This window comes from Chelonia mydas, chromosome 6 (genome assembly GCF_015237465.2).
Source record: "Chelonia mydas isolate rCheMyd1 chromosome 6, rCheMyd1.pri.v2, whole genome shotgun sequence".
Taxonomy (NCBI): domain Eukaryota; kingdom Metazoa; phylum Chordata; order Testudines; family Cheloniidae; genus Chelonia; species Chelonia mydas.
The window spans coordinates 76,913,388-76,935,685 of NC_051246.2; the positions used below are offsets into that span (position 1 = coordinate 76,913,388).

General features: G+C 41.6%; 1 protein-coding gene across 6 annotated transcripts in view; it reads left to right on the plus strand.

The window, feature by feature from the left end:
• Positions 1-22,298, plus strand: part of FMN1 (formin 1) — a 430,195-nt gene that overhangs the window by 347,447 nt on the left and 60,450 nt on the right. For all 6 annotated transcript variants that reach the window (XM_043548088.1, XM_043548089.1, XM_007069366.4 and 3 more), the window contains one exon: positions 6,950-7,042. In XM_043548088.1, the coding sequence (XP_043404023.1) occupies positions 6,950-7,042 (93 nt within the window). The remainder of the gene's footprint in view (positions 1-6,949; positions 7,043-22,298) is intronic.

Below are 22,298 nucleotides of genomic sequence, written 5' to 3' on the forward strand. Positions count from 1 at the left end.
GTATACATTGAGATTCAAAAAGTTAAAGCCTTATAACTGCAAAAACTCAAATTGTCAATATCACATGTCAAAATATACAAAGTAAATATCCTTAAATCAAGCTCTAATAATATCTCAAGCAGCATTTTTGTTTTTGCCTATCTGTACATTTCAATTATTAGTGGAAATAGTCTTTGTATGTACAGTGAAATCAATATTTACTGACATTTATTGATAAAAATCTAATCCTTTCAAGCCTAATTATATGTGAGCACAATATTGGTCACTTTTAGAGAGAATATTTTTCAGGCTTTCCACTAACTCCAGGCCTTGGAATCTGCTGGCATTTGGTCTAACTGTTGCTTGTTCTTTATGCTCCTCTCAATCTGGTTGTTACAGGGTGATTGAGTATATGCACGCTTTGACTTCAGCAGAAAACTGGTCATCTCAACATTCTAGTCTTCATTAACAATGGCTTTGTCTAACTCCAGCTGTCTGGTCTGCTCTGCCCCATATACTACTGCTTTCACTTAGCCACATCCTCCTTCACTCCTGTCACCTGATTTATTTACATTTTTTTAGTCTTCCCTATAAAAGTCACTTTTAAAAAAATAATGTAAATTGAAAAAAAAATTAAAGTAATATACCCCAATTTTGGACATTTAAAAATTACATATGACATACCTAACATTATATTTGAAAACCTTACCGGGGGTTCCATTTGTGCAGGAAACCTCTTATTAGTGAGGCACCTTGCATATTTTTGGGTGTTCAAAAATGATAACTAATAATGTATGCTACCTGTTTTGGGGGAGGTGGTGTTTGATTCCATTCTAGCCTATGTAAAATGGGCCCTGATGCCACCTAATAAAAAATACTTGTAATAATAATGTTTTTCTTGTTTGCCTCAAAATAATTTCCTTTAATGCAAATGCTCTTTGTCCAAGCCTTAAAAATTATGCCGCATCTCAGCTCAAGAACTTGAAATATGTACTTCCCATGTCACATTTTTGTCATTTCATATTTGCCTGGAATGATTTCTAAGTCTTATTTTATGTGGCATTTTTCTCTTTAGACTTTTCTTTTAAACACACAGGAAAAGTAGCCACAAAATTGTGGCTTCTAATTTCTGCCAACCTTTAATAAGAGCACTTTTAAAAAGTTTTTAGAATCATTTTGTTTATAGAGTATTTTTCTTTCAGTTTTCCTCTCTGTTCTACAAATAAAATATCACAATTTGTGTGAGTTACTTTGGGACCCTCATTCTGCTTATATAAGTTGAAAACATTGTGTGTGAATATGTTTCATTCAGTATATTTCTACAATCATATAGTTCAAGTTTTTAATGGCAAGAAGCTTATGTTGTGAAGAAAATAATCGTACTGTATCTATATCTCTTTTTCTGATTTGTTTTTTGTTTTTGTTTTTTCTTGTTCTGAAGGCATGTATATAGATGGGCAGACAAGAAGAATCTTTATTTAACAAGATATGTTATGAACAAATTAAAACCCCAGTCTTAACAAGTAGATGTGCACAAGCAAATTCCCATTGACTTCAGTGGGACTGTTTATATGTGCAGGAATGTTTCTGCATGCCACAAGTTGCAAGATTTGGGGTTAAAGCAGGGCTGGCCTTACCATGAGGTGAACTGAGGCGGCTGCCTCAGGTGCCAGACTGTGGGCGGCCGCCACTAGGACCCAGAGTGTAGAAAATTGTGGCTGCTGCTGGTGCATATGTATTCTCTCTGCTCTAGATGCACAGAGATGGTGGAGTGCTGTGCTGGAGGAAGGAGGGCACAAGAGACATAACAGGCAGGCAGGAGGAAAGGTGAGAGGGAATAACAGAAAGCAGCAGGAGCTGCAGGGAGAGAGAGGAGGAGGAGGAGCCTCTTATGTGCCTCTCTAGCACCCCCAGGAGCCTGGACTGATTAACACCAGCTTCTCAGGGAGCTCCCTGTTTCCTGCTGCTTCCCTGAACCCACTTGAGGAGAACAGGCAGTCAACTGAAGTAGTAGGAGTCAGTTAGGCCCTTAAGATGCTGATATCTTCCCTCACTCAGGCCCTGCTACCAGCCTGCTTATTTGTCCCCTTCAGTTAATGTTGAGAGCCACTATAGCTGTCGCAGAACAGCAGGCATGAGTGAAAGAAGAAAATGCCCCTCTGGGGCAGCATTCAGAAAAAGAAAGAAAGCAGAGGAAGCTTTTCTATCTAAGCAGGAAGGAGCTGTCCTGAGATACATAGACACAAATGTCCATGGTGAGCCTTCCGGCCCCAGTGAGGATGTGAGTGGTGAGGAGATGCCTGATCTCCCAGTTAGAGTGCAGATGACCTGGCAGCTACAGCAACATCCATATCTCCATCTCAAATGGATGTAACCATGCACATTCCTGAAGAAAAGTGTAGCTTAGAGAAGAGTGTGGTAGAGGCGCAAGAAACAGCTGCTGCTGAGTTTAGTTCCTTAAGTCTAGATGATCCAGGACTGTGGACCCACTTGAGCAGTAGCCTGAGGGACTTCCTTGTACTGCATAGGCCACAGCAAGTGAAAAATTTCATGTTCCCCAAAGACAATGAAAATAGAAGTTTCCATCCAACACATTACTGGTGTGAAATCCCCAATGGTGACAAAGTGGAGAGGCCATGGCTTATGTACTCAAAAACCCAGAATGCTGTATACTGTTTTTGTTGCAAACTCTTCCAGTTTAATGTTCCAGCCACATTGGCTTCTACAGGAACAAAGGACTGGAAAAATCTGGCTAGAAATCTGGCATGTCATGAGAAGGCAGCAAATCACCAGAGAGCATTCCATAGGTGGAAAGTGCTTGAGATGAGACTAAGGTTAAAGGCCACCATAGATGATCAGCATCAAGAGAAGATTGCAACAGAGTGTCTTTACTGGCAAAATGTTCTGGAAAGGCTCATTGCCATTGTGAGAATGCTTGCTACCCAAAACCTAGCACTGCTTGGCACTTCAGATCAGCTGTATGTGCCAAACAATGGAAAATTCCTTAAAATTCTGGAGCTGATGGCTGAGTTTGATGCTGTACTCCAGGAGCATCTAAGAAGAGTCACCACCCAAGAAATGTACACACAGAACTATCTGGGAAAAACAATTCAAAATGAGATCATACAATTACTGGCAACAAAAGTCAAACAGAAGATTGTGGCAGATCTGAAGTCAGCAAGATATTACTCTGTTATTCTGGACTGCACACCTGACATCAGCCATATGGAACAAATGACTTTAATGGTGCGTTTTGTAACAACTACAGAACCTAGTGAAAATGTCCCTGCAATGGTGACTGTCGGAGAGCATTTTCTAGAATTTATTGACATTGATGATACTACAGGAGCTGGTATGACAAATGTGCTTCTTAAAAAGCTGGAAGATTCGGGAATTGCGATAGCTGACATGAGGTCAGGGCTAGGATAATGGTACCAACATGAGAGGAAAGAACAGAGGAGTGCAGACACGGATCTGAGAGCTAAACCCTCCAGCTTTTTTTGTCCCATGCAGTTCTCATTCATTGAACTTTGTGGTCAGTGATGGAGCATCAGCTTCTAATGAGGCTGCTGACTTTTTTTAATGTAATTCAAAGCATCTGTGTATTTTTCTCTGCATCAACTCATCGATGGCAAATTTTGAAGCAACATCTGGGAACATCCTCTCTGACACTGAAACCACTGAGTGCCACACGATGGGAAAGTCGAGTGGAGTCTATAAAGCCTATCAAACACCAAATTGGGAAGATAGATGATGCCATAGTTGCCATTATGGAGAATAATGCTATGACAGGAACTGTTCGTGGGAGAACAGTGGCAGAGGGAAATGGAATCACCAGAAACATACAAAACTTCAAATTTCTGTGTGGCTTAGTGTTGTGGCATGACATGCTGTTTGAAATAAATGTTGTAAGCAAGAGACTCCAAGGTGTTGACCTTGATATATCTAGAGCAATGGAACAACTGGACAAAGCAAAGTCATACCTACAGTCTTATCGATCAGATAAGGGATTTCAAAACATTCTGAAGAGTGCACAGAAGTTGGCAGAGGAACTTCACACTGAAGCTATTTTCCCACCCATTCAAGAATACAAGAGTCACCAAAGAAGAAGACATTTTCATTACGAGGCACGGGATAATCCCATAAGAGACCCCAAACAACAATTCAAAGTTAAATTCTTTAACCAGGTGCTAGATTGTGCAATACAGTCAGGTGAAGAACATTTCATGCAGCTCAAGGAACACAGCAGTATATTTGGGATGTTGTATGATATTCCAAAACTCCTCACTATACCTGAAGAAGACCTACACCAGCAATGCAAGGCACTAGAGACAGTGTTGACACATGATGACATGCGCAATATTGATGCGAGTGATTTAGGTGATGAAGTGAAAGCCCTTTCAAGATACATTTCAGCAGGATCAACTCCAAAGGCTTTTCTGGAATATATGTGCACAAATAAGATGACCACCCTCTTTCCAAATGCTTTTGTTGCTCTGCGCATACTTCTAACGCTTCCTGTAACAGTTGCCAGTGGAGAACACAGCTTCTCCAACCTGAAGTTAATAAAAACACATCTACGCTCCCCAATGACACAGGAGAGGCTGGTCGGCCTTGCAGCCAGCTCAATAGAGCATTAGCTGGCCCAGGCTGTGGACCTTCAGGAAGCAGTTCAAATCTTTGTAACCAAGAAGGCACAGAAAGCACCACTTTTATTATTCAAACAGATAAAAATGCCAGTGTTTACTATGCAGAAAAGAAAAGTTACATTTGTTCAGGCGTTTGAAAGTTAAGTGTTACTTAAAATTTTTGAACAAGGTATTTTAAGTTGTTAGTTTTCCTTTATTGGGGTAGGTAGCAGAGCAGTACCATGAGAGGAGTAGAACAGGAACAAGGCAGAATTGAGACCTTTCAAAGTTTTGGCCCAAGCAAGGAGGCATGGGGGCATCATTTGAGCTCCCTGCCTCAGGTGCCAAAATGTTGTGGGCCGGCCCTGGGTTAAAGATAAATGTATAATATAGTTCATAAAAATAAAGACTGTGGTTTATATAGGTAGGACCTCCTCAGCTATAGATGAATTTTTGATAACTTCATATTCTAGTTTTATATAGCTGAGCTATGGAAGAATGTTTAATTATCATACAACACTTTTAAAAGGAAGCAGATATCTTTTCAATATATTTCTGCAGCAACAAATGTCAAGAAAAGAGATTTCTGGCCATGTTAGATTTTTCTTTTTAACATAGACTATATTGGGGTGCAAGTTTCAACAAAAACTCAAACAGATGCTTTGTGTGGTTTCTTTGTTAAGGCAGTCTTGGTGGTCCAAATGTATTATATGCTATACTACTGGTTGTATAATAAAATGAATACATGTATTCTCAACCTTCTGCTGACTTCTTTCCCTGCACTGGAAACCTCAGATGTGTGACATCTATTAACAGGATAGTTTTATTGTTAATTATACACTCTTCCCTTCCTCCTCCCCATTTTTGGGGGCATACTGACTTTACTGGAATAAAGTGAATTATTAACTGGAGTGAAACTGGCTGGCTTGCCATTTAAATGTGTACATGTTTCATGCAACCAAACTGTAACCCTTTGGTTTAGTTGTGAAATAAATTTCCATTCCAATTAAACACATAGAAACTATATTTTTTAGAGGTGAGAAGAAGAAAACAATTTCCTGCTTGCACTGGTTCAATGGGTAATTGCAAAATTTTCAAGTATTGGTTTCTGACAGTCTCATTTCACCTTTAGTATAATCTAGAATCTCAGAATTCTGAGAAATATAGTAGGACTTCCTAGGGCAATGCCTAAATTCTGTGACAGTTAACTTGGCTTCTATAGGAAATGACATGGCATCAGGACCTCAATTAGTTGATATATTAGGCAATGGGCTGGACACATCATAATTAGGTGGAAGTTCACTTTGCTTCTACCAGGCTATAACTCGACCTGCTAAATTCAAGTTGAATGGGTGACCATGAACCTACACTAAGAAAAGTGTTTGAGTTTTGATGAAGGTTGGCTAGCTTGTATTAGCAAAATCTAATCTAAACTTAACCTTTTTTTCTAGTCATAACAAGCTCCTCAGAGAGGCAGTGAGCTGGCATGGGATTTGATGCTTGAAATATGTTGATGACAACCAGTTTTAGTTCTTTATATCATCAGATGCAGTGAGAGCAGTTTACCAGTTCACCCAGCATCTTGCTGGGGTTGGTATATTGATGAGGGCAAGCCAGTTGACACTGTCCCGATAAGACTAAAGTCATGCTCATGCTTTTGGGGGAAATAAACTAAGAAAATGGCAGAGATCACGTCTTCCCTTGATTGGTGGAGTTTGCCTGCCTTTTGTTACTAATTTGGCAACCCGGATAGTCCTGTTGGATCTGCAGCTATATTGGGATGTCGAGGAAGCAATGGTAGCCAAGAGATGCTTTTATCACTTAGATTTGACCTGAAGGTTGCAGTCTCTTCTTCTGGAAGTGAACCTCACCACAGTGATCCATACCTTTGTTACCTTCGTGTTAGATTGCTGTATTGCATACTTCATGGGACTATTCCTTAATACAACTCAGACATCAGTTGGGGCAGATTTTGGTGGCCCATTTGTGAGGGAGTGGTGCTCCTTCCAAACATTAATGAATTCTTCATGATCTATACTGGTTTCAGTTTAGTTTCCAACCCACTCCCATTACAAGCAGTCATTACAAAAGCTGAATTCTACTGCATATAACCTATATTTAAAAAAAGATTGTCTAGTTCTTCATCAATTCTGGCTGAGGTGACTTGACTTTAATGCAGTTATTAGATTCAGCAAGGCAGATGCAGTATGAAATATGCATTGCTTGATAAAGTTTGAATGATATATGAGTAGGCATATAATTATGGAAATAATAGGGTTATTTAAGAGTTGTCAGTTAAATATTCAGTTTTAAAGTATCTAACTCTGCGCTTTTATTTCTAGCCTGTGAAAAGCAGATGAGCGTCGTTTGCAAAGAATCTTCAGAACAGCATCTCCATCCCTTCAAGGAGAAATTGGAAGAGTTTATTCAGACAGGCAAGCACATTTTTTTTAAACCTTTTTGTTCATATTTTAGTGTTCGGAGAGTATATTAATATGTTGTCTTAAATAACCAATGCCGAAAAACTGGAAGCTAAATAATATCAGTTATGGGTCTTAAGTACCAATAATTGCACAGATCTTTAAACCTCAGGCATCACTTGCCAGTGACCAGTAATGTTACCATAGTCTCACTAGGTCTCCATTTCTTTGAGGTTTTTTTCATCATTAAATCACTAGGTGCAATAAAACTGGGCTTTAGGTTAGACTGTTACTTAATAAATTGAGTCTGAATCTTCCAGTCTATGGAAAAGTGACATGAAAAATGTCCTAATCTTGTATTCATATTAAGTCAAAGATTCAAGATTAAAAACTAAGTCCATGAAAATAAGACAGCCGAGGGGCCTCAGGAAAATGACCCTGTGGCATGGAGTCAGTAGTGGGAGGATCTTGGTAGACCCTAAATAGTTGTGCAGCTGAGACACTGTAAGTCTGGGAGTTTATGTCTACACTTAAAATGCTACAGCAGCATGTAGCTGTGCCTGTCACAACTGGAACAAGGGCAGTCAGACTAGTGGTTGGAGCAGGAGTTAGGCCAAGTCAGATACCAGGAGCTCAAAGTCCAAGAGGGCAAACCGAGAGTAAGGCATCAGGAGGCAGCCAGGGTCAGATTACCAGGAGATCAGGGTCGTCAGGCACCAGGTTACAGACAGCAATTGAAGAGAAAAGCCAAGGACAAACAAGAGTTGGAAGCCAGAATCTAGGGTCTATCACAAGCAGGGTCTGGAGCAGAGACAGACAGGCAGTCTGCATTGTTGCTCAGACAGTTTTCCATCATTGGGCTACCAGGGGCTGCCACTCAGGCCCTGTTGGGTGGTGCTTCCTGCCAAGCCCACCTTCACAAGGTCCTCATGTGGGAGCCCAGCCTAAACATCCCATGATGATGTAATGGCATCAGCAGCACAGAACCCCCTTGGCCCCAGGTTCCAGCGATGCACGTTCTTACAGCCCTGCTGTAGCGCTTCTGTGTAGGCACTATCTATGCCGACATGAAGGGTTCTCTCATCAGCATAGGTAATCCACCCCCCCCCCACGAAGTAGTAGTTAGGTGGATGGAAGAATTCTTCAGTCGACCTAACACTGTCTAGACTGCGTGTTAGGTCAGTATAGCTGTGCCTCTCAGAGGTGTGGATTTTTCACACCATTTAGATGAAGCAATACCACTGTAAGTTCCTAGTGTAGACCAGGCCTGAGTTTCTGGCACAGAAATCTGACATTTTAGATAAGTCATGTGGATAAATGTAAAGTAATACACATTGGAAAAAATAACCCCAATTATACATACAATATGATGGGGGCTAATTTAGCTACAACTAATCAGGAGAAAGATCTTGGAGTCATCGTGGATAGTTCTCTAAAGACGTCCATGCAGTATGCAGCAGCAGTCAAAAAAGCAGACGGGATGTTAGGAATCATTTTAAAAGGGATAGAGAATAAGACGGAGAATATCTTATTGCCCTTATATAAAAACACGGTATGCCCTCATCTTGAGTATTGCATATAGATGTGGTCTCCTCATCTCAAAAAAGATATACTGGCATTAGAAAAGGTTCAGAAAAGGGCAACTAAAATTATTAGGGGTTTGGAACAGGTCCCATATGAGGAGAGATTAAAGAGGCTAGGACTTTTCAGCTTGGAAAAGAGGAGACTAAGGGGGGATATGATAGAGGTATATAAAATCACGAGTGGTATGGAGAAAGTGAATAAGGAAAAGTTATTTACTTGTTCCCATAATATAAGAAGTAGGGGCCACGAAATGAAATTAATGGTCAGCAGGTTTAAAAGAAATAAAAGCAAGTTCTTCTTCACTCAGCGCACAGTCAACCTGTGGAACTCCTTGCCTGAGGAGGTTGTGAAGGCTAGGACTATAACAGGGTTTAAAAGAGAACTGGATAAATTCATGGAGGTTAAGTCCATTAATGGCTATTAGCCAGGATGGGTAAGGAATGGTGTCCCTAGCCTCTGTTTGTCAGAGGGTGGAGATGGATGGCAGGAGAGAGATCACTTGATCGTTACCTGTTAGGTTCACTCCCTCTGGGGCACCTGGAATTAGCCACTGTCAGTAGACAGGATACTTGGCTGGATGGACCTTTGGTCTGACCCAGTATGGCCATTCTTACGTTCCTTCATTCTTTGGTAGAACCTTGCTGAGTCCAGTGAAACTGCAAGTATTGGGAAAGGAAACTCATGTTCAGCAAGCAGGGCCGTCCCTAGAGGGGTGTGGGGCCTGGGACAAATCAGTCTGTATGGGCCCCCCTTAACATTTTATACAGGTGAAATCTGGTGTTGGGAGGGGACACCAGTGCTGGGTGGCAAGGGATGATGGAGTGTCATAGGGTGGCCCCTGTGCTGTGGGGTCCCGGAAGAGGGGAGAGGTCTGGGGCGGAAGTGCAGTGGATGGGGTCAGCCTGGCGCTGGCGTGTTCCGGCAGCGCTAGGACACTGGCACTCGGTGCAGTGGTGCACAATGCCGGGAACCAGCGGAGCGGGACAGGCTGGTGTCGCCACTGCCAGAGACTGAGCCTGAGCCCCACGATGCTGAATAAGAAAAAGAAATACAATGTGTGCTTCCCGCCGATGAGTGCAGGCGTGACCTCCACTGCCAGCGCCAGGCCCCCCGGCTAATCCCCCGGGCTGGGCTGGCCTGGCCCCCTGAACTTCTAACCCAAGCCCCTGGGCCAGAATGGCCCCCGGAATCCCTAACCCCACCCCCCCAGGCCAGCCTAGCACCCCCTGCATGACACATGCACACTGAAGTGCAGGGGCCTCCAAAGCGCAGAGCCCAGAGCAGTCGCCCCGATTCGCCATACCCAAGGGACAGCTCTGGCAGCAAGAGCTAAGTTATTTGAAAGGGCATTTGGATCCCTAGATGCAAAGAGTCGCCAATGTGGTGAAGAAACAAAAGGAGATAGAACTGTTCACAGAGAAGAATCTTTCCGATAGATATGTGGAGAAGACCAGCCGCATTGATGTGGAGGCCTGAGAGGATGAGACAAAGTCTCTGTTCTTGACCAGAGCTTCAGAGGAAGATAGAGAGCAAAGAGCGGAGCTGGAGAAATTGAAGCATGGTTTGGAGGAGCTGGAACAGAAGCAGTAACAGCTCCCCATGTTTATAGCTGGTAGGGAAAATTTGGAGATGGCCTATAGGTCTGGAGAACCAAGTCTGGAAGACCAGATTCATTCTACGAATAAAAGGTAAGGTGAAGCCATCAAAGAGCTCCACCATCTGCAGACCCAGGTAAAAGAGTGTATGCAGGAGCTGGATGAGATGCGCTGTTCAAAAGAAAAGGTTGTGACATAGGCCTTGAAGAAAAAGGATTTAATCTGGCTAATGGCGGAGATGGAGAGCAGCAGCTGCTGCTGGAGGAGAAGCTGAATGAGCTTCCCACTGAGGTGGAGACCCTTCTGGCAGAGTAACGCCAAGACCAATGAAGGCTTGAACTGCATCACAGAGGAGGAGTTGTAATCACCAGAGGAGAGAGGCAAAGATGGCTGCACATCTCAGAACACAATCCAGAAAACAGTGGGGGTGGAAGAGGAAAACAAACACTTGATCATCTGGGTGTTGCAGGCAAAGATTCATGGACCTTGATGGTTGTAAGAATCTCAAAAGGAGCTGACTCTTTATAGAATTTTCTCAATGGTGAATGATATAATTGTATCCATATCCATGAAGAGTGCTCTAGACAGACGATGAGTCAGCCCTTTGCCAGTTCCACCCAGGTAAAGGCCAGTTTTGGCTGCTCCACCATAGCCACAGGAGGACTGGACTTTTAAAAAGTGGCACTCGTCATAAACCTTCATTTGCAACACTCAAAAATATGTGCATTACATTGGTTGTACAGGCTGAGTTGAAAACTATGGCCATACCACTTCATTCTTCAAGCAGCACAAATTTCTTGTTAGCCTTCCTTGTTGAGGTTAAAAAGGAAATGTCATCCTGGCTGGGCGATGTAGATAAGGCTCTAACAATTTATGGAGAGCCTTCCCCTGGAGATAGAAAAGAGGGACTGGGATAATGTGTAACAGGATGTGCTGTCCTTTAAGAGGAGGTGTGGGTCCAGTTCAGGAGACCATCTAGTCAAAGATCAAGGTAATCTACCAAAGAGAGGTGAGGGGAAAACAGAGGCAGCCACTACACCAAATCCTCATGACAATGTTACATGTGATATATTTCTACAAATGTGGCACTGTGTAGGAAATAAAAGAAAAATGTTTGCTCGGTGAACAGTAATAGGTAATCCTCATGAAAGTGGGAATTTCAAAAGTATTCCTATGCAATGTAATTGATTAAAACACAAAATATTTTTGGAGTGCTGATTCTAGAATGCCAGTAATTGTGATTGTAATAGTTCTGCAGCATAAAAAAAATCACATTAGTTACAAGAAGCTTCATTCGAGGGGAGTTTCCATGATTATTCTGCTGAAGTTGTACTCTACTTTTTTCTGCATATTTGGGTATCATGCATCACAGTTAGAAACCCAGAATCTGGTATTGTCACAGCAGTTATATGAGGCACTCCTAAAGGTTATCAGAACCAGTTGTAACCATTATGGTGACTATACAAGGAAGTTAGTATTCCCAAATGAGCAATATCACTCGCAAAGTCTGAAGCAATTTAGCATTTAATGTCTGAGAAGTCACAAGAACTATGACTCAATTGGTTCCTGAAAGGACTCATATTTACAAAAACTGTGATCACTGAAACAGTCATAACCATTTAATTTTTCTTCCATAAGCTATAACTTCTTGTCACGCTTGAAAGAAAGTGGTCTCTGAATTTAGCTTCATCTTCTTTTTTTATAAAGGTCCTCCTAACATCAGGGAATCTTTAAATAACTTTACTTTATGAAGCTACAGTACTAAAATAATATAATTGCCTAAGTAAAAACTGTTTTTTGAACAACAGCACTTATTAAATTGTACTGTTAAATACATCTGACATTTTTCAATATAACACTTCTCCTTCTCAAGGTTATTGTACTTAATCTAATTTGCTTGAGTTTTTAAATCATAAATTTGTGTGGCTGTTACGGAGGCTACAAGTTTCTTATCACAGTTCTTAATGATTCTAACAAGTTCTTAATGATATGTTTCCAGAAAATGTAATACATGTATTTAAGTTTCTCATAAAGTTAGCGGGGACCCTGTAAAAGAAGGAATCCACAGGTATGGCTGTTGTAGGTTGTCTTTTCATCTAATTTAACTGGCAGTTTGTATTTACAGCTTTAGCAGTAAGTGCTTGGGGTGAGATAGTGTGCTGTTTGTGTGCACATTAACACTAGCATTCTCCCACATGCTGTTTTATCTTGCTTTCCTTTAAGCCTATGCCTCGCTACTGTTGGGACTAACCAGCTTTATTTACGCAACCCAGATATACATAAGTAAATAAACCTTAATTGCTAGCATTTCCCCTTCAGAATTTAAAAATCAAACACTTCTTTTTAAAGATCATTGTGTTGGTGTTTTTTGTAGATTACTTGATCCTTAGTGCCATAGGAACTGCCATATTGAAGCTGCTCAAAGGTCCATATTGTCCTTTATCCTGTCCTCAGCAGTGGCCAAGGCCATATATTTTACAGGAAAGACATCAATTGCATTTAATTGTACAATATTATATTATGTGGAAAATGTTATTCCTGACATCAGCTGATCAGTGTACATGGAATTTGTATTTTCTTAATTTTATCCCAGCCAGTGTAAGTGAAGAGTATATTCTTATTCCTATAGATGTCTTAACTTTAAATAAGATATTTGCTTTAATAGTGTCCTGTGACAGTGAATTCTGTGAGCTAATTATATGCTGAGTAAACAATATTTCCTTTTATTAATAGAACATATTGGCTTTTAATTTTGTTGCATGCCTTCTTGGTCTGTGGCGTGGTTGTGTTTTTTTGTTCTTTAATACTCTAGGAAAGAGTAAATAAGAGCACTTGGCTGGCATCCACTATATTCTATTTATGTATATTTGTCTCTCGATGTCTTCTTTTTTGCCTAAATAGTTATAGTCATTCTAATCTCACCACGTATGGAAGCCCCCATTCCTGCTTATCATTGTACTGTTCTTGTTTCAGCTTTTTTTTTTTTTGATGTTTTGTCTGTAATTATACATAGTATTTAAGGTGATGAATAAGGATATGCCATCAGTTTACAAAATGGCATCACAATATTTTCCATTCTATGATTCTCTTTCCCCTTCTTACACTTGTGCATTGAGTAAACATTCTTGTTGAGCTTTGATGGCTAGAACTTTTCCTAGTTAGGGTAGTTCCTAACTCAGAACCTGTTAGAGCATACCACTGTTTCTTCCACTTGTCTTTACTGAGTTTGAGCTGCTATCATGGTGTCTTTCTTGAGTCTATTGTTAACTAATCCTAATATTAATGTTTTCTGAAAACTTTGACACCTTTCTACTTACCTCTTGTAGTTGATATGTTGATAACTATAATAATAACAAAGTTCTTGGACTTGTACCCCTCATGTGGTATCAAATTGTTTTACAAACTGTGTAACCGTTATCTCTAGTCTAGTCTAGTCTATGTGGAGTCTTAATCGTGGGGGGAATTCTGCGCCAAAAAATTAAAAAGTCTGCACCAAAAAACCAAAAATTATAGATACAATATTTTAAAATTCTGCAAAATTCTGAAAATTTAATTTATCAAAATAACACTACATAATCACGTGAGATTCAATTACTTTGGTAATTTATTTCAAAATACCTGTCAGCAAGTATGTCTGTAACAATACAGGCACACAAAATTTCCCCCCGGAGTAGAGAGTTAAAGAAACCCCTATGACAACCCAGTTTCTGTTTCTCTGCCCCCTCCCCCATCCCAGAGCCCAGCTGGAGGGGCCAGACACTCACAATCCCTCTCACTGAGAGCCCAGTCATGGGGTCCTCCCTAGCTCAGATACCCATGTCCCCTCCCCACAGAGCCCAGCCATGTCCCACCCAGCCTAGACACCCCCTCCTCATTAGAGCCCAGGGATCCAGAGGGAGAAACAGCCTGTTGCTGGGTCCCTGGCATGTGTGGAATTTCCTGCATGCTGCCATCTCCTTCCCTCAGGGCATGCAGGGAACTGCAGCTTCCAGGAACTCTTCGCTCTCTCCCGCTTCCCCTGGCAGTGTCTTCTATGTGTGAGCTGGTCTCTACTGGGTCCAGTGGCCCCTAGTGGCAGCCAGCATCACTGCAGCCCATTTCTTTAGGGGAAAGGAAATTCTGCACACAAAACATAAATTTCTGCAAAATTCTGCATTGCACAGTGGTGCAGAATTCCCCCAGGAGTAGGTTCTGATACCATACTCAACACTATTCTAGCTGAGCACCTTCAGTGATGTGTTAAGCAACCCAGCTAAACATCTATCACATTTCTTCTCTTCTTCTCTTCTTCTTGCCCCAGGGGGAGAAGTGGGTGCAATAGAGTGGGTTTTGTTTTGGAATTTTTTGATAATATATGCACGTTGCTATGTGTGTATTAGCGGGAGGGAGAGGGAGAATATTTATACCTCATTCCCTCCATAGAGAATGCTCTGTCACCACAGACCAGCAGCACGCACCCTCCCACGGAATCAGAGTAGGACTGTTTTTTTATGATCTGCTATGGGCATACACTAGTTTCACTTTCTTCTTTCAGGGCTAGGAAGGAATTTTTCCCTCATTGCCAGATTGGCTGGGAAGGGTATGTTTCATCACCTTCCCAAAAGGGGTCGAGGCCCAATCGGGTAGGTAAGGAGGTACGGCCAAGTGGTTGCAACTTAGCAGGTGGCAAGTATCCTGTTCAGATACTCATTCTGTAGGGCATATTGTTCCTTGATAAACCAAAGTTGGAAGTGGACTTAGGAGGAATGTATCCTCTAAGGAAGCTGGGGCAGGAAGGTTGCTGCTCCTAATGTCTGGTACAGTGGGATACAGCCCCCTTTTACTTATATATGAGGGGAGGATGGCACAGTTGTAGTGATGGGCAGGAACCAGGGAAGGGGCAGGGCTGACAGCAGCCCTCCCAGATAGGTGGGAACAATTAAGGAAAAGACAGTGACCTGTATCTTTGTATGCTGGGTATTTCCCAGTTGAGTTAATAAAGATGTGGCCTAATTAAACCACATTCCTTGCATCTTGTCTTTCTTGCTTTATGGTTAGGACACACCACAGGCACAGAGGATAAATGACTTGCTGAAGGTAACATAGTAAGCTGGTGGCACAGTCAAAGATGGTACCCTGGTCTCCTGGCTCCCATGCTGCTGATATATTTACTTGACTCTTTTGCTTCAGTTTTGAACTAAATGTAAAATGGATTACTGTATCATATACATACATAACAAAATGCACAAACCCTAATACTGAACTCCATGTCACCCTAATATTAATCCCTTTCCCTAGTAGTTACTGGTCATTTTTTCCTATTGTTTATTTACTATCTCTTAAATAGTTTTTAATCCAAGACAAGGCTTCATCCTTCATCCAGTGGTAACTTAGTTCCCATCCAGCAATAAATGGAACTGAAGAAAAACTCATTGTTTTATAATCCTTGGGATTAAATAACACTTTTTCAAAAGTTTACTACCTCGATGTCCTCTTCTACTGCAGCTTTTTATTTTCAAGGTTAGCTGAGCTAGCCATCTTGAAGTCTTGAATGATCCTGGTGATATACTGCAGATTAATTATTTTAACGGTTTCATCACTTTATTTCTTTCTGGACATCTCTAAGACTGTGTAGGTTTCTTTTCCTTTAAAATTTCTCATCATCGTTACCAGCAGTGTAGCCCCACTGTTGGTGCCCACAGTGGGACAGTGGAGCATATTGGCAAAAAAGCATTTTTATCACTGTCATTCAGGCCTGATCTAAATTTGTGACAGAAGTAAAAATAACAGCCGCTGATGTACACTAGCACTCCCATCATTGCGTGCATTGGTGGAGATAGTCTAGTGGTGTGATGATTCAGTAGTCTGAACAAGTGTCTGGGATTAGGTTAAAATCAACAAATTCATTTCACCTCTGCGTACACCATGTTTGATCCCATGAAAGGTTCTAACCAAATTGCTAATTCTGTTTTCTCATTTTAGAGGTTTCATTCGAAGTTGCTGCCACCAGGAACTCAAAACCAATATGCTCATTTAGTCCAGGTCTCTTTGCTGAGGCTTGACAAGTGATCTGGATGCTTGTCCATTTGTAAGGATACTGAGATTTAAACCATTCATTTCACACAGGCCTGTGAACATCTGTCAGACAGTAACAAATTATAGGTACTATGAATCTGGGTCTAATTTGAACCAGTGACCAAGAAATAAAAGACTTCATGTCCCATTACTGATCCCCTGAGTCATCCCATTCCCCAGATGACAGGCTTCTCCATATATGGGAGAAATAGGACTCCCTTCTTCAAATGTGACTTGATGAAAAAACAGTACTGGCTAGAGGACTGAATCTTGCTGGAGGAGCTTTGAGCTCATACTGTATCTCACCACCGTCTGCTGCTGTCATTGCTTCCTCTACTTATTCCCCCTCACATCCTCTCCTCTCACTACTGCTGGATGCTTCCCTGCTTGTATGCAGTAGGGCATGCATGGCAGAGTTACCAAATGTGTGATATTGATGAGACATGAGTGACACTTGGCACCCCTGGTCTTACTATTAATTGGCACAGGTGGTCCTGAAGGGCTAAACCTGGTCTGAACCAGTTTGTAACAAAATCTGAAAGAGGTGAGTTTTGTATGGCCTCAAGTTACATTGGAAACATTTAACACAGTTCTAGCCAGGATGGTGTGAATTTTAGTGTGCATCCTTGAAATTATTACCAAGGACGTTTACACCATTTATGTATGAGTTTACGGCCAGGCAATAAAGATATGAGAGATGGGAGTCACATGTGGGAATGGTACATGTATTACTGGAAATCTAGGCTTCAATACTTCAGCACAACTTGTGCTGAACACTGGAGATTTAATCTTGATTCCAAACTTTGTTGCTTTCTGTGATTTCAAATTTCAGGCCCTTAATGTTGCTTGGATATAGTTTTTGTGCTTTTGTAATTTTCAAGTGCTTCCCAGCTCATCTTGATCCAGCACAATTCTCCTTAACATAGACATCAAAAATAGATGAGCTACCCTGTGTACTACAAATGTAAATTTACCACACCTGAACGTATATGAGTGAAATGAATAAACCGCTATTGCTCAAGTCCTTTAAATCCACAAATTCACTATAGACATTGTTTCTGAAGGCAAGTTCCAGAAGACTGGGAAAATGTTAATATTTTGCCAATATTAAGAAAGGGTAAATGGATGACTCAAGTAATTATAGGCCTGTCAGCCTGATATTAACCCTGGGCAAGATAATAGATTAGCTGATACGGAACTCAGTTAATAAAGGATTAAAGGAGGGGGAGATAATTAATACCAATCAACATGGGTTTATGAAAAATAGATCCTGTCAAACTAACTTTTGTTGATGAGACTACAAGTTTGGTTGATAAAGGTAATAGTGTTGATGGAATATACTTAGACTTTTCTGTAAGGCATTGACTTGGTATCACAAAACTTTTTGATTAAAAAAACTTGTGACACCCTGGTACTGCTGCTTCCAGTGAACCCATTTCTTCTATTTTGAACTTGAGTAATTCATGGTTACTGGGTACTATACTTCTGTATTATTCTTTCATTCTAATCAGTTGCCTTTTTGTGTTGGTAATAAGATGATAATTATGGTGGCTTCTTCTTTGAGTGATAGTCTCTATTGTATTCCACTAAGGATTATGCACAGTAATGTCCATTAGTCTGTACATGTGCCCTTGCACTGCCTCGTGGTTTCACCGTTGGCAATAAAGGGTGGGGCAGGCTGACCATGTCTTCAATTCCCTCTCACCGCCTCATGGTCCAAGTTGGAGCTTCTGCTGTCTTGTCCTCGGTGACACATTTTCCAAAATTTTTCAAAAAACTTTTTGTTTTTGTACATAGTCAGGATTCTTGCGGTTTTGTAATAGTTTCTAGAAGTTTTGTAGGTTTAAGGGCTGGGGATGCTTCTTTGGTAGTTTCCTACCAACCAGTCCCCAAGCCTCCCCCCGCCCCGTTCATCACAGCACCCAAGACTGTCAAGATTTTTCCTGATTTTGTAGTAATTTTCTTGTTTCTGAAAGTTCATGTAGAATTAAGGACTTGGGACACCATTTTCGTGGTTTCCCACCAAACAATCCCCAACTCCTACCCCTACCCCAGCACCTGGGTCTGGGTACTGGATTATGCCGAAGAGACCAGAATTCGATGTCCTCGCTTCCTGCCCTCACCTGTTTTCCCTCAGTGATGAGCACTAACGTTGTCTATACTGTTTAGGGGAAACCCACACTACGTCCTCGTACACAGGAAGGCAGAGCCTTCTGACTTAAGAAACACTTCATGAAGATCACCATGGTCTTGCAGTCGGATCCTGGCTAGGGAACCCATTGGCCTGAGCAGTCCAAGAGTGCATCTCCTACCATGGAACCTCAGTCTGGTTCCGCCAGTACCAGTGCTATGCCCCGGTTCCATCCATAGATTGGGTGCTGTTAACTCCAGCGAGACTCGGAAATACTCCTGGGCCTCATGAACTGTTCGCCCTGGAACAAATGAGGTCTCCATGTGTTCCGGTACTGTCACCTACTAAGCGAGCCCCATCCAGCATCTCGGATCTGCCACCTTTTGGGCATCTTCTTACAACACAACCAGTTCCACTGGCACTGCCATTTGTACAGGAAGCCAGTTGCTCTGAATATGAGGACCTGGATATTATGCATAGTCCAGCACTTCAGTTCCGAAGATATGACTGTCAGAGGGTTCCGATAGCACCATGGCAATACCCTCCCATACCTCAGCCCAGGAGTCACTGGTACTCAACTCCTTTGACACTACCGGTGCAACAGCAGGATCAATCAGGTTAGTCATATTGGAACTCATGGCCCCAGTATTCACCTTCGGGACTCTCTCATTCAGCGCAGGACGACTCCCCTGTTTCACTGCCCCATCCTTTGTCAAGTAGACGTTCGGAACCAGGGCTAGACTATGCACCAATCAGCCGAGCCCCAACCTATCAGAAGATGTTTCCCTCATCATCTCCAGACACATCTGTGTCATCAATGCTCTTAGATTATTTCCTCCACCTGAAAGCCTTGGGGTTCACTCTTAGCTCCATCAAGGTGCATGGAGTGGCTATTTCCACTTTCCACCCTCTGGTGGATGGACATTTGGTTTTTACTCATCCTTTGACAATCTGATTCTGGAAGGGCTTTGTACATAAATACCTGCCCATTCACCTATTGCTCCCCAGTGAGACCTCAACCTAGTCCTTACATCATTAATGAACTCTCACTTGGAATCTCTAGCCTCCTGCTCTCTTTCCCTTCTTTCCATGAAAGTCACCTTCCTGGTTGCTATTACCTTTGCAAGGATGGTTGGTGACCTAGGGGCCATGATGGCAACCCCTTCTTTCGCCATGCTCCATAAGGATGAAATTTCACTGCGTCTGCATTCTAAATTTCTTCCAAAAATGCTTTCCCTCTTCAACTTCAACCAACCCATACATCTACCCCCTTTCTTTCTTAAATCTTGCACCTCAAATGAGAAATGGAGGCTCCACTCCCTCAATGTACAGAAGGACCTGGCCTTTTACCTGCAAAGGATGAAGCCATTGTGCAAGTCTCCCAGACTGTTTGTCACCGTAGTGGAGAGAATAAAAGGGCAGGCCATCTCCACCCAGAGAATCTCCCAAGTGGGTCTAAGGGTACCTATGCTCTGCTACTAATTGTCAGGACAGTCCCCATCAGGTGGGATATGGGCCCATTCCACGAGAGTGCAAGCATCAACTACTGCCACGCTCCATGACATGCCCCTTGTGGACATATGCAAGGTGGCCACATGAAGTTCAATACACATCTTTTCTTCTAATTATGCTCTAGTGCATGATTCTGCAATGGATGCCTTGTTCACCACAGTGGTTCTCCATTCCATGGTTCAGTCATGTTCTTCATACCCTCCTCCTATCTAGGTACTGCTTGTTAATCACTCTCAGTGGAGTACAATAGGGACCATCACTTGAAGAAGAAGGGGAGGTTACCTACCTGTAGAATCATAGAATATCAGGGTTGGAAGGGACCTCAGGAGGTCATCTAGTCCAACCCCCTGCTCAAAGCAGAACCAATCCCCAACTAAATCATCCCAGCCAGGGCTTTGTCAAGCCTGACCTTAAAAACTTCTAAGGAAGGAGATTCCACCACCTCCCTAGGTAACGCATTCCAGTGTTTCACCACCATCCTAGTGAAAAAGTTTTTCCTAATATCCAACCTAAACCTCCCCCACTGCAACTTGAGACCATTACTCCTTGTTCTGTCATCTGCTACCACTTGAGAACAGTCTAGATCCATCCTCTTTGGAACCCCCTTTCAGGTAGTTGAAAGCAGCTATCAAATCCCCCCTCATTCTACTCTTCCGCAGACTAAACAATCCCAGTTCCCTCAGCCTTTCCTCATAAGTCATATGTTCCAGTCCCCTAATAATTTTTGTTGCCCTCCGCTGGACGTTTTCCAATTTTTCTACATCCTCCTTGTAGTTTGGGGCCCAAAACTGGACACACAGTACTCCAGATGAGGCCTCACCAATGTTGAATAGAGTGGAACGATCACGTCCCTCGATCTGCTGGCAATGCCCCTACTTATACAGCCCAAAATGTCGTTAGCCTTCTTGGCAACATGGGCACACTGTTGACTCAATTCTGGAAATTCTTCAAGATGTGTGGTCCCTATCTGTATTCCAATCTCACCTTCCTCCTCCTCTGCTACGGATCTGGAAGATCTGCAGTGGAGAAGGAACCAAGGATGTGGTTGGTCTGCCCCGCCCTTTATCACCTCCAGTGAAACCAGGAGGCAGTGCAAGGACGCATGCATGAACAGACAGACTTTACTACTTTGAAAATGCTTCATCTCTGAGTGCCTGGCACATGTGCATAACCCTCAGTGGAATACAAATAAGGATCACATATCTCAGAGAACTTCCTGTTACATGTAAGTAACCATCCTTTCACTTCTGTTTCTAATCTGTATTTTCTGGATCATAAAGTTGTTTTCTAAGTAATTTAAAACCTTGTTGGTGCATATTTGGCTATATTTTTCCCCAAAAAATGTTTGGGTAGTTAGGGTCTACCATGATTTCATGTACCTAGAGTTTTTCCAGAAATTTTAAAAATTCTTGCTTTACTCCATTCCTAGGAGCCTGTAACAGATGCTTTTTGATATTTCTCCTTTGTTTTTCTTTCCTAAAATCTTTACCCAAAGAATTTCACCACCATATTATTCCTTATCAAATTGTAGATACTTTTGCCTAGTTACACTCCTTTCCTTTTCCTTTCTATCTGTACAGAATGTACCTACCTATTACGATATTCCAGATATGAAATTCATCCCACCAAGTTTCCATTGTTTACTACACCATAATCTATTTCAACTTGTATCATTTTTGCTTCTTGTTGCTTATTTATTATATTATATACACTTCTCTGTAAACTAATGCTCCTTTTCTTAATAGATTTCTTATGCTGCAGAACATCATTATCTCCTGCCTTACCCTGATGTCTGGAAGTACATGTGGTGCTTTGCTGAGAAAAGCACCTTTTCTTATTTAGTTTAAAGCCCACCTAAAAGCCTGCTAGTTTTAGACACAGAAGGATGATGGTACACTTGGGTATGTCTAACCTCTCTTCACTCAAAACATTCTAATAATGTCACAAGTTGAAGTAGTACATAAACCATTAAGTAGGCTACCAACAGTGTTCTATGTTCGATCAGAAGTCAGGCATACTCAAAGGCATTAACCCCTTTGACAGTGCTTAATATTATTTTATACATCTCTTCTGCTACTAATGTTAACTGAACAAATTTTCACAAAATGTAACTCTGTCAAACACTAGAAAGAAACTAATTTCGATGCTACTCTTTTTAAAAGCCTTATAGCTATATTGTTGCTTTTTAAAAACATGCAAATATTGAAACTGTATTTTAGATTACTGTTTACAGGAGCTCTATAAAACTTGGCCTATATTGACTTCTAAAAATATGTTGGAGCTGTCTGATAATGTTTGCTTAAATCTCTTTTCCTTCTCTGCAGTGACATCACAGTCAAAAATATAGCCTCCCCAACAATGAAGAATTTACAAAATGAATGTTAAAGAAGCGTTA